The following is an 11756-nucleotide window of genomic DNA, read 5'->3' on the forward strand; positions in this document are numbered from 1 at the left end:
TCAGAAATGGTAAAAAAAAAAAAAGCCAAACATCGGTTGATACTGTTGTTGATATCAATATGCATCATTCCTAATAATTATTTCCATTAGACTTAAAAGTCATTATAGTACTTGTGAAAGCCGATCTGAAGTTTGTTAATTTACTATTCCTTCTATAGAGAAGGCACATTTTAACTTTGTTAAGATCAAGAGTCATCAGAGTATGATTGAATTGAAGTGTTTCAGGTCTGAGTCAAGTGTCCTCGTTTTTGTAAATCAAAATAAGATGTACTTTTAAACATCTGTAAAAAAAAAAAAAAAAAAAAAAAAAGCCAGTCATTTTTTACAGCAATCTTTCCTCTCTAGCAGTGAGCCGTCACTGACGTTCAGACTGAGCAGGCGTCCTGCCCCCACTGAGGAGCTACACTCGGGTATCTTCTTGCATCTGAGTATCTGGCTGTGGCAGCAAAACCCCCCCAGCAAAAAACAAACATATGTCATAACCAAAATGGTGGAGCATTAGAAAAAGACCCACAGAGTTTCTGGCTGAGGTATGACTCTGTGTGCATGCGGCGGGTCTGAGTGTTTTTCCTTGGATGGTTAGTTGGAGCGTTGTGGCGTTACAGCAGGGGGACGGTTGAATGTTAGCTAGCAAGCAGGGATGTGTTTGTTTCTGTAGGACACCCCCTAGTTAGAAGATGGGAACGATTAGCACCACTGCATGTTTGTGTTAAGGCAGCTGTGTTATTTGATTGAAAAATGTACATTCTGTGCAGCATTGGTCGTGAAAAGCTACGGTTAGCTTCATATTTCAGCAGTCAAAGAGCTGGTGGCTAAGCTAAACATTAGCTTAGTGAAATTATGGCTTTCAAGCTGACCAGGCCGATTAAAACTGTTTATTTTTTATAGAAATGGTCTAAAATACGTATGTTTCACAGGAAATGTACTCAGTTAGGATATGTATGCATTATAAATTTTTAAAAATCTACATTAGTTTTTAAAAGCTCTCCTGAAATTTGTTACATGTCCAAATGTGATGTTTTCAGTTAGCAGAGAACAGATTTGGGCTTTGAATGCATCTTATAATGTGTAGTTATTGTTTTAGGATCTCATAGAAGTCCACCCATTTGTTTTAAGATACATTATTACACCCTGACCCAGACAAGGCTGCACTAAACCTATCTATATTCACATCCTGAACATGGTATTGATACATATAGAGATATATTATTCAATGGGTCAGAGATCAGATCAGCTAGTTTCTCCATCAATCAGCAGAGGACAAACAAAAAAGTCTGATTTATTTAAAACTATTACCTCTTTAAAAGAAACAGCAACACATTGTTTCCCTGTATGTCCTATATATATACTTTTGCTTCACCAGAATCATGTTATGGTCTATGTTGAGGTTTTTAGATGTTAGTAACAGATTTAAACTGAGATAGGCTATGCATGGGCCAGTGTAAGATTATCTTAGTATGTCAACCTTGGGCAAAAATACCACAGTTTTACAGTATCACTGTATTTAGAACAAAAAAATAAATAAAAATGTGGAATAGATCTAATTGCTTAAACAGGAAAATAACCAAAATTTTATGGGAAATGGGAAAATTTAGGAAATTTTCCCATTTCCTAAAATGCCCCTCAAAACATTGATTTTTACAACATAATATTGCCAATAATATTATACAAAGACTTCATCAAGATTACAAACAATAACTACTGACTGATAAATTAGTTTACTTTTAGCTTCCAAGTGTTTCTAATGTATTTTCTAAGGTTATACAAGTATAACAAGCTGATATCAGGTTAAGTAGTTGGGCTATCTGCTCATGGAGTCAACCTCCAGTTGTCTCCTTAACATAAAAGCCCTTGTAGCTTCCCAACTATAATTTCAAACAGTGTTAAATTAATAAGAGGGATGGATCACACTCATTTAATTTCCAATCCAATAACCTTTTGTCTTTCATGACTGAATTTTTTTTTTCTTAAAAAAATTAAAATTAAAGTATATTAACCTTTTTTCAGCCAGTTGGCTAGCGGTGCTTAGCACCATATTGGAGGAGGGTCAGTGCATTTTAGCAGTGTTGAATGAATAAAATCTTTTTATACAATAAAACCTGCAAGCAGCTGTGGAGCCGCCTTTCAAGGTCAAATACAGTCACGTGTCTACACACAGCACATTCACATACTTTCACACAACGGCCTTTTATCTGTAACAGATACAGAAATTGAACAATCTTCTCACTCCCATCTCCAAGGAAATAGAACTTAGGTGACGCAAAACATCGCATAACCACAGGGCGTGTTCTTCGATCATAAGCAACGAACCTTTCCGTTTCGATCAGACGCTGTATAGATTCGGTCACATTCACTCCTTGTCTGTAATGGTAAGCGTCTCCTCGTTTTTAGTGCAAAAAAAAAAAAAAAGAATAAAACACGTAAAGTCTTGAGTGCATCTAGTTGGCTGATTTTCTGCTCCGTGTGTCAGTACATTTTTGATTCATTGGAGACGACTCCTAGTCTTATCACAGCCCATGTGTTTGCTGGAATAATTCACCAGTATTTTACTGCTGGTTGTTTTTAGCTCAATGTTTTCAGTTTTATTTATGTCCTGCAGGTTAAGCATGGCGGACAGAAAAAGAAAACCAGCCGCTTCCATCAAACCGATCACAAAGAAAGAGAAAGTAGAGCTAAAGAAAAAGGTATGCTTGCATTAGCATCTGTACTGTCTCTTAATGTGTTTTACTTGAAGATAACAGTCATGCCCATGTGTATCAGTTGCAGACCAATTGGTTACTGTTAAGCTTTGTTTCTTTGGAAACTGTAAGAAGAGGTAAATTAGACATGAGTTTGTGTTTTTATCTGTCTGCGTGATGCTGCAGGAGGAAGAGAAAGCTGCTGAAGTTTTCGAAGAATTTGTTGCATCTTTTGAAACCAGTGAAAAAAGCAAAGGGAAGACTTTTGTACGTGGGGGAATCGTAAATGCGACTAGAGGCGAGTATGGACTTTTCAGGGATGTTTGGCCTCTGATTGGAGACTTCAGATGATACTTCCTTCTTTTCAGTGTCTGGTGTAATGCACGTGTTCATTGTTTCTGTTAAATAATACGGACCATTAATGGAAGTGTTAAGTGTTAAACTGTTTAGGATCTAAAGTTTAATCTTCTCGTTACTTGGAACTGACAATGTAGGACTGCGTCATGTTTACTGCCATTTGTACCTTCATATGTTTTGTCTAAGAATATAAAAGTTGGTGTTTGGTGGGTTATACTTCCTGCAGAGGAGGAAGAAGCAGAGATCAAGAAAAGTAAGCTGTACCGACCCGCCACCAAGTTTGTCCCTGTGTCTCAACATGCCTCACCAACGTCCTCGTCTGACAGCAAAAAGTCTGTAAGTTTGTACTCTTCACATCTTTGCTGTGTCGTAGTTTCAATTCATTTTCAAGTCTTCAGAAAGTGTACCATAAGGCAGCACTAAACGCTGTGTTCGCTGCCTGTCTGATGAACAGGCTTTCAAGAAGAAGTCAGAAGAAAAGAAGAAGAGCAACCTCGAACTTTTTAAAGAGGAACTTAAGCTGTAAGTCCGACACATTTTTTCCAGCTTTATGCCTAAGTGTCATATGAATAATACATTATGTGCACACACAAGCTTGTTGTTTTTGCATTGAACATTTTCAGCATACAGGAGGAACGCGAGGAAAGGCATAAAAGGAAGAAAAACGACTCTGAGGCTGGAGGAGAAGGAGGCGGATACGGAGATCTGGACGTTCCGTTATCGGGGCGATCAAGTGAGAGTTGTTTGTTTTTCAGGTCTGATTAAGTGTAGAAATGAAAATAAGAATGAGAAAAATCTTTGAATTTATTAATTCTTTACTCTATTGTTTAAATTGTGTCACCTTTTCCTCGAGTTTGACATTTTTCTTGTCCCATCTTACTTATGTCCTTCTTTTGTTCCTTCCTCTATTTATTCTTGTCCTTCCTTCAATACTTCCTTCCTCATCCCTCCATCCTGCCTTCCTTTTTTGTGTCTGATTTTTTTCCTTCATCCTCCTTTTCTTCCTCATCTCTTAGGCCTTGTGTCTTCTGTCTTGTTCTTTCCTTACTTGAGGCCTTCATTTTCATCTCTTGCTTCTTTCTATACCACCTTGTCTCCTTCTGTCATTCATTCCTTTCTTGTTTAATCTCTTTTTTTATGTCCCCTCTTTAGATTGTCTCTTTCTTTCAATTACTTTCTTGCCTGCTTGCTTTCCTTCATCCTGTCCTGTCATGTCAGTGTCTTGTTTTGCAGAGTCTACGTGCAAGTCCCGTTGTAGAAGCAGCCGACGTAAAGTCACTGTGAACTTTTAATTACTTATAGTTTAAATGCACATAAAGGACAGAAGACTGTAAAAAAGCTGAGTCTGGAAATGTTAGATGAGAAAAATGCAGGAGCAGTTTTTATTAAATGCCCCCTCCGTTCTGCCCCACAGTGCTGTACGACGACCTGACGGCCCCGGTCACCACTAACCTCTACATTAACTGCATTAGCCCCAAGGTAGCAGGAGTGCACTCAGTTTTACTGGATTTAATGGATTTACATGTGCATCTCTCACCTCTGCGTGTTTTTTTTCTGCTCAGATGAACGAAGACCTACTCTGCAGAGAGTTTTGTAAATATGGCCCCTTGGCCAGCGTGAAGATCATGTGGCCCCGAACGGACGAGGAGCGCTGCAGGACTTCGAACAGAGCCTTTGTGGCGTTCATGACTCGGAAAGATGCAGAGAGAGCCATGGCTGCTCTAGACGGTGAAGTGGACCTTCGAACTTGGTCCCAATTTATCGAACTTTCATCCTTTTTGTTAATCTCTGACAGCAATGTGTTTGGAATCACAGGTAAAGTGATTATGGGCTTTGAAATGAAGCTCGGATGGGGCAAACCAGCCCGCATCCCACCTCAGCCTCTGTACACACCAGCTGGGGTGAGGGTGGCACCTCCTCCCCCATCTGGTCTCCCTTTCAACGCTCAGCCCAGGGATCGCTTCCGCAACGACTTCACAAAGCCGCTGGGCTCGTCCAAAGCAGAGCTGGACAAGGTAAAACCTCCTCGTCCGGCTGATGGTGTCAAGCTGAAAATGCGTTGATCAAGATAATGTTGTGGATTAGGACCTGAGGAAAGCATTCGCACTCTTTGAACCTTTTCACATTTTGTTACATAATGGCCACAAGCTTGGAGATGTTTGCATCTCTGTGTGTAAGCGACAGAGACGGCGCTTTAATCTCCACAACTTCCTCCATTTTTTTTTCTCTAATGTTCTTTAACAAAACCTCTGAGACCTTCATAGATCAGCTGGGTTCATAGTGATATTAAATTACACGTAACTGGACTCTATTTAGCAATAAAAAGCAGTTGGTTGCACTGTATTTCATAACGAGATTTCTAAAAGGCAGCTGAGTAGAAATGAATACTACAGTATCTTCAATCCCATTGAAGATACTGTAGTATTCATTTCTACTCAGCTCCAAATCTGTGCAAAACACAATTTCACTATTGCGGCATTTGCTTTAAATAACATTTAAAATCACACGAGAATACATTTGTTTTTGCGATGTTGTTAAAAAACATGCTGCACCATCATCATCATCATCCTTCTACCCCTTCCTGTCGTCTTCTTTGTTGTCGATCACTTAACTCATGTGATGCGAGATGCAGTTTTGCAAAATATACACATTTTGATACAACTGCAAGTTTTCCTCCAGAAAACTTGGCAGTCATTTATCCATTTATTTAGTTTTTGAGTTAAAAAATAGTTAAAGTTGAAAATATGACTTGATAATTATGTGTTTTTGTAATACTAATACCTAAACATGAACTATAAAGTCTTAAAAACATTTAAAAAAAACATAAATAAATAAACCATGCTAAGCCTGGTGGGGGCACAAGTAAAGCCAGGTGGCCCGCCAGGCTTATAATACAGTGGGGGAAATTATTTGGCAAAAAATCAGGGTTTTTTTTCAAAATTGGTGTGCTTCCATTAAGCAAATAAATTTTCGGAATTCCAATTTGTGCAAAATGTGAAACAGTCTGTCACATTTTTATTTATAAAACCTTTCACGGTTCTTGAGTACTTAATGTTGATTTTTATGTTAAAATCCCTACGAGTCAGATTTATTTGTGTAACACATTTCAGCAACAAGGCAATTCAAAGTGCTTTACATGAAATATAAAAAACACAATACAGTAACCAATTCTGAAACGAGCAATAAACATTTCATTTTGTCAAACGCCGTCATCAAGAATCAAGAATAATTAACATCAAATATACCGATAAATGTTCCAGTTATTATTCATCAGAGGCAACTCTAAACAGGCGGTTTTTTAGCTTCGATTTAAACTAAGTAAAATACTAATTTGTGGTCATAACTGACTAAACGTGTGAAGGTTTAAGGCGTCTGAATACTTTAGCAAGGTTTTGTAGATGAGTGTGAAAAAAAAGGGTGACAGTTTGTTCGTAGATCTCTGCATGAAGGTTGAAAATTTGGCCTTCATGATCATTTCAGTCAAGTTGTTTCAAATATTACCAGGCAGCTGATCCAAGAAAATTGATCATGAATTATTAAGTGATTTAAAAAAAGCATTCTGTTACTTGCTCATCTGTTCCTGCATTGCAGTTTTACAGGATGCAGGATCGTATTGAATTTCTCATGCCCTCTTTGGGCGCACGTCAGTAACTGAAGCTTTTAGTTTTGGGTTCCGTAACAGTTTTTCCCCCCCTACATGTTGAAGTTTTTACCATCCCTCCCCAGTTGTCTGATCGTGAATGCCTCCGTTGTTTTCTATGCTGTATGTATCCTGCAGTGTTTCATCTGTACAGGTACTCACTTTTTAATATCTTCACTATTTGGTTTGACTTCACAAACAGACTCTGTCCGAAGCCGTAGTCAAAGTGGTTATCCCAACCGAAAGGTACACACACTCTTCTTCCTACGACTGACCAGCTGTCATAGCATTAGTGTCATAGGACAGAGGCTGAGGTGCACTCATCTTGTAACCATCCATATTCAGTAGAAACTGCATTTATTGCACTTTGCACACTCACAAGTAAGTCACGTAGAAAGTGGGGAGTTAGTAAACGTGCAGATATACTCTTTAAGGGTCGGGGGGTTTCGCATGGGCTGGCTGAGACACTGCAGACCGATACAGCTGGAAGGCAGATAGCTTCAATGCTAACCCAGTCAGGATGTAATTAGCATTTAGCGCTAGCTTTCTAGTACAGTTCTGTAAATAATAGCACTTGCTCAAGGGTACAAGTAGGTGTAGATGATGCAGATCTAAATTTGCTTTAGTGATTGGGCTCCAACAATCTGCAGGAGCTACCCAGGAAATTTTACCTTTGAGTCGTTTCTCTATTTAACCGTTTCATATTTGATCATTGTGATCGTGTAACTTTTGTTAAAGAGCTGACTGTTATTTCATTGAAATGCCCAAATATAGCCATCCCTGCAATTAGAATCTGCTAAGGTTTAAATTAGTATCCTCCACAAAAACTGGCACTCCTGAAGAAGCCTTAATACAAGTAGTATAATCTCACACAGTAAAATGTAGGAAAATCGGCCTGTTAAAATAAATGTTAAATGAAATACATTTATTTCGTAGGTTAAGCTTGGATCTTTTTTATATTGTTATAGTTTATAAAGATCCAACCATGACCCGTTCTTAGTTTTCTGGTATCTAATTTTTATTATTTCATAATGCCATGCAGTTTTTCTACATTAAAGTTTGCTTTAGTTCATTTTATTTTATAGGAGTCGTTAGAAATGATGATTTTGTTGAAAAATTTGCTGGGAATATTTTTTTTCCCCCACTCAACAAATGTATTGATTTTGAAGGTTAGATTGATTTTATTGTATTTATTTGTTATTATTGTTCCGGAATATGTTACTGCGATAAAACACAAACAGGGTTTTACACATTTTTATCAGGGGTTCCTGCTATTAACGGCCCCAATAATAATGTGGGGATAAATGTTTGAGGTCGAGAACAGTTACTAGAGTTTCTTTAAGCCTAAATCAGAGCTAAAACAATACAGTAAGGCAGTTTTCATGGACCTGTAGTTTAGTAAGGAGGTGATTGGTGTCTTTATGTTGTGTTTGACTCTGGGTTTAGTGTGTATTCTTACTCATACAGCCATTTCTCCCCACAGGAATCTGTTATTCCTTATTCACAGGATGGTAGAGTTTGTGGTGCGTGAAGGCCCGTTATTCGAAGCCATGATAATGAACAAAGAAAAAAACAACCCAGATTACAGGTAGCTATGATAAACTGTCACAGAATCGTTCCATTAGAACAAAAATCAAAACAACACGAGGTTTATTTTTGAAACTCTTCTTTTTTTCCCAGGTTTCTTTTTGACAACAAAAGCCAAGATCACGTGTATTACCGTTGGAAACTGTTCTCCATCCTCCAGGTGAGTCTGCATGACTGAAATGTGTTTAGAAGTCTTTGGTTTTATATGAAATAACTTGCGTGGATTTAACGTCTCGCCCCGCGTCCCACAGGGCGAGTCCCCGACAAAGTGGAGGACGGCAGAGTTTCGGCTGTTCAGAGGCGGCTCCTTGTGGCGACCCCCCATCCTCAACAGCTACACTGAGAGGAGCGACGAGGGAGCGGAGGTCGAGGAGGCCGCGCCTCCCGAGGAGGAGGTGAAGAAGGGCCAGCTCAGAGCCGAGTACGTCTGAATCCGGGACGCACGACGGCTTCCGACTTGATCCGAGCTGAATGTGTCACGTTCCCACCCACTCCAGGCACCGACAGAGACTGGAGACTCTCGTGGAGGAGCTGACTCCCAGCAGGGAGGATATTGCAGGCGCCATGTTGTTCTGTCTGGACCGGGCAGATGCAGCAGAGGAAGTCGTGGGACACATTTCGGAGTCCTTTAGTTCGCTTCAAGTTCCCCTTCAGAAGAAGGCGAGTTCTGCTGTTCTACAGTATTCTCTCACATTTATCATGTTACAAACATAAGCAGAGATTAAGTTCAGTTGGTATTTTATGCAGAGAAGCAGAACATTGTAGAACGATGCTAGATTGGAGCATAACTATGAAATGGAAACATCCTGTCAGCTGCTTCTGATTGATTCAACAGGAGCCATAACTGTAACTCCTTCCTGTCTACTGTAAAATATCTTCTCATCTTTTTGTTTTGTCATCAATCCCCACAGATTTCTAGATTATATCTCGTGTCGGACATCTTGCACAACTCGTGTGCCAAAGTGGCTGGGGCGTCATATTATCGGAAATAGTAAGAGGCCGTCTTTGAATTCACTTTTAGAGCATCCGTGTCTTTATTTGTGGAAAATCTAATGGGCTTTAAAATAATTCTCTGCAGTTTTGAAAGCAAGCTACCACAGATATTTGAGCATCTACATGCTGCACATAAAAACATTCAAGCCAGACTGCAGGCTGAGCAGTTTAAGGTAACATAAATCATTTGCTTCACCCAAAATAGAATAGAATGGAAAGCTGAAACGTTTTAACGTCTCCACAGCAAAAGGCCATGAATTGTTTTAGAGCGTGGGAAGACTGGGCCATATATCCCCAGCCTTATCTAATCCAGCTTCAGAACATCTTTTTGGGCTTCGCCAAAGCAGGAGAGGAAGAGACTGAGACGCCGGAGGTGAGCTTATCTCCTCACTGCAGAGGCGGCTGCTGCTTTGTGTCACCTCACCGGCCGGAGATGTTGACAAATACAATTGGACAAAGTGAGTTTTGTGTCTTTTTGGAGGTGGCATCTGGTGAGATTGATGGTGCGCCATTGGACAGAAGGCTTATAGACGGGCTCCCGATTGGGAAAACTCCGGCAGACGACATAGACGGCTGTCCCATGGGCTGGGACCCCCTGGACGGAGTCCCCGTTGATGACATCGATGGTGTACCCCTAAACGCTCCTATTGATGACATTGATGGAGTTCCCTGTGAGTCCACCGTTTAATGTCTATACAACTCCCTAGCATAAGAATTGTTACTCTGTCTGCTGCTTATCGAGGTTTGTTTTGTCCTCAGTGGACGAAAGCAACCTTCCGCTCTCCAGAGTGCCTTTGTCTAAATGGGAGAAGATCGGTGACACTGGTAAGACGTAGCTGGACGCTCCTGTGACTGGTTTGACCCTGAATGGTTCCGCTTCTTTTTTTTCAGTCCAAACCGACTCCAAGTGGGATACTTTAGGGGAGCAGGATGATAAAAAGAAGGTTCACATTAGGTAAGGCCGAGTATCATCAAAAGAATTTCATTTATCTGGTAGGAAAGGAACGTTTTAGTAACTTTAACTTTATCTGGCTCCAGCTGCAACTCACAGGACGAAGACGAGGACTCGGAGAGCGACAGCAGCGCCGACTCCTGCAGGTCGCCCAGCTATGAGGGGGCAGTTTTCCCCCATATGTCTGAGAGTAAAAGAAAAAGGCTGAGGGAGGTGGAAGTAAGTGTTTGCTCCATCATTTATCATAAACTGGCCTAGAGATTATCTCAGTTTTAGTCATTGTACACAAATTACTTTTAATAAATGTGTCCAATTTTCTATTTGCGAAAGAAACAAATGCTTGTGTTTGGAGAGACGCATGCAACATCTTTTAGGTAGAAAGTTTTGTTTGAAATAGGATTTTGTTTAAACAGTGAAACTGACCCAATGTTTCTGAAACAGGTAAAGGTTATGAAGCTCCAAGATGAGTTGGAGTCTGGAAAGAGGCAGAAGAAGTCTGGGATGAGCATACAGCAACAAGTGGAGAACTACAGGAAGAAGCTGCTGCAGAAGGTGAGCAGCTCCTCTTGGGATAAATGATTTCATAAGAACACGTTTAGATTGCTATCGCTATCGTCAATACCTTGTATAATTTACCATAAGAAACCAAATCAAAGTGTTCTTCAATACGAAACTGGGGAGCATCTTCAGAGTTAGGATTAGCTTATTGCAAAATGTCAGATTTTCAGCTATGTGCGCCATCTACTGGATGAAACATGAACCTACACCCTTTTACTCTCACGCTACATGGGAATGCAGTGCTAAAGTACTCATACAGCCACCAATTTCATTGTATTTTGTGTATTTGTTCAACTTTTGTTCAAATTGTCTGCTAATGAAATGGTTCATTTTGTGAAAAATCTGCAAACGAAGTTCGAGATCTTTGAGGTTGGGTCAGTTAAAATGTTTACACTACCGGCTCTAGGAGTTTCACAAAGGCGAAGAAAAGACAGAGAGGTCGAAGTCTAAAGACGGGCAGAGGGAAGAAAGGAGACACAAGGAGAGGAGCAAAAAAAACGAGGACGGAGACAGAAGGCTGAGCAGTAAACTTGGAGAAAAGCCGAGGAAATCAAGGAGCATCTCTCCATCAAGGTAAAATAGAAATTTAAAGAAAAAAACAACCTCTTATTCCGTATAAATGAGCTCAGGATCATTTATTCTGTGCTCATTTTGCAGAACAAAGTCTCCCAAATGGTCCAGACGTTCCCGATCGCCATCTCCAGACCAGAAGGTCAGCAAATCCAAGTCCCGGTCCCCGCACCGCTCCCACAAGAAGGCAAAGAAGAGCAAACACTAACCGGATTCAGGACTCCGACTTCCGTCTCTTCTCTCGGCTCCACATTCAACAACCCACACGAGACTCAGCACCTTTTTTCTATTGTGAAGTTTCACCACTGTGTACCTACTTAGATATATTTTGTTTTTAAAATGACATGTTGCTGCAAAGCGCCAACACTAAATAAATCACCGTTGGTGACGAACGTTCCTGTGGAAGACGTTTCCTGAACTC

The 11756-nt window shown here is 40.2% G+C and overlaps 1 protein-coding gene across 1 annotated transcript; it reads left to right on the forward strand.

Annotated features, from left to right (window-relative positions):
* Positions 1 to 358: 358 nt before the first annotated feature.
* LOC103475826 (U2 snRNP-associated SURP motif-containing protein) lies at positions 359 to 11731 on the forward strand. The gene is made up of 24 exons (XM_008427737.3): positions 359 to 530; positions 2600 to 2684; positions 2865 to 2976; positions 3262 to 3371; positions 3490 to 3557; positions 3659 to 3768; positions 4450 to 4514; positions 4598 to 4763; positions 4851 to 5050; positions 6878 to 6921; positions 8159 to 8263; positions 8356 to 8422; positions 8514 to 8683; positions 8760 to 8922; positions 9174 to 9253; positions 9341 to 9428; positions 9500 to 9628; positions 9737 to 9926; positions 10015 to 10080; positions 10147 to 10210; positions 10294 to 10426; positions 10649 to 10759; positions 11172 to 11338; positions 11423 to 11731. Exons 2-24 carry the CDS (start codon positions 2607 to 2609, stop codon positions 11541 to 11543), a joined length of 2607 nt encoding a protein of 868 aa, XP_008425959.1. The 5' UTR covers positions 359 to 530; positions 2600 to 2606; the 3' UTR covers positions 11544 to 11731.
* Positions 11732 to 11756: the final 25 nt, after the last annotated feature.

The sequence above is a fragment of the Poecilia reticulata genome, chromosome 14, assembly GCF_904066995.2.
Source record: "Poecilia reticulata chromosome 14, P_reticulata-male-v2, whole genome shotgun sequence".
NCBI classification, from domain to species: Eukaryota; Metazoa; Chordata; class Actinopteri; order Cyprinodontiformes; family Poeciliidae; genus Poecilia; species Poecilia reticulata.

Coding starts and splice junctions, on each gene's coding strand:
- LOC103475826 (XM_008427737.3), top strand. CDS start 2,607: ATGGCGGACAGAAAAAGAAAACCAGCCGCTTCCATCAAACCGATCACA. Junction 4,764..4,850: donor AGCCATGGCTGCTCTAGACG/GTGAAGTGGACC, acceptor TTGGAATCACAG/GTAAAGTGATTATGGGCTTT. Junction 11,339..11,422: donor AGGAGCATCTCTCCATCAAG/GTAAAATAGAAA, acceptor CTCATTTTGCAG/AACAAAGTCTCCCAAATGGT.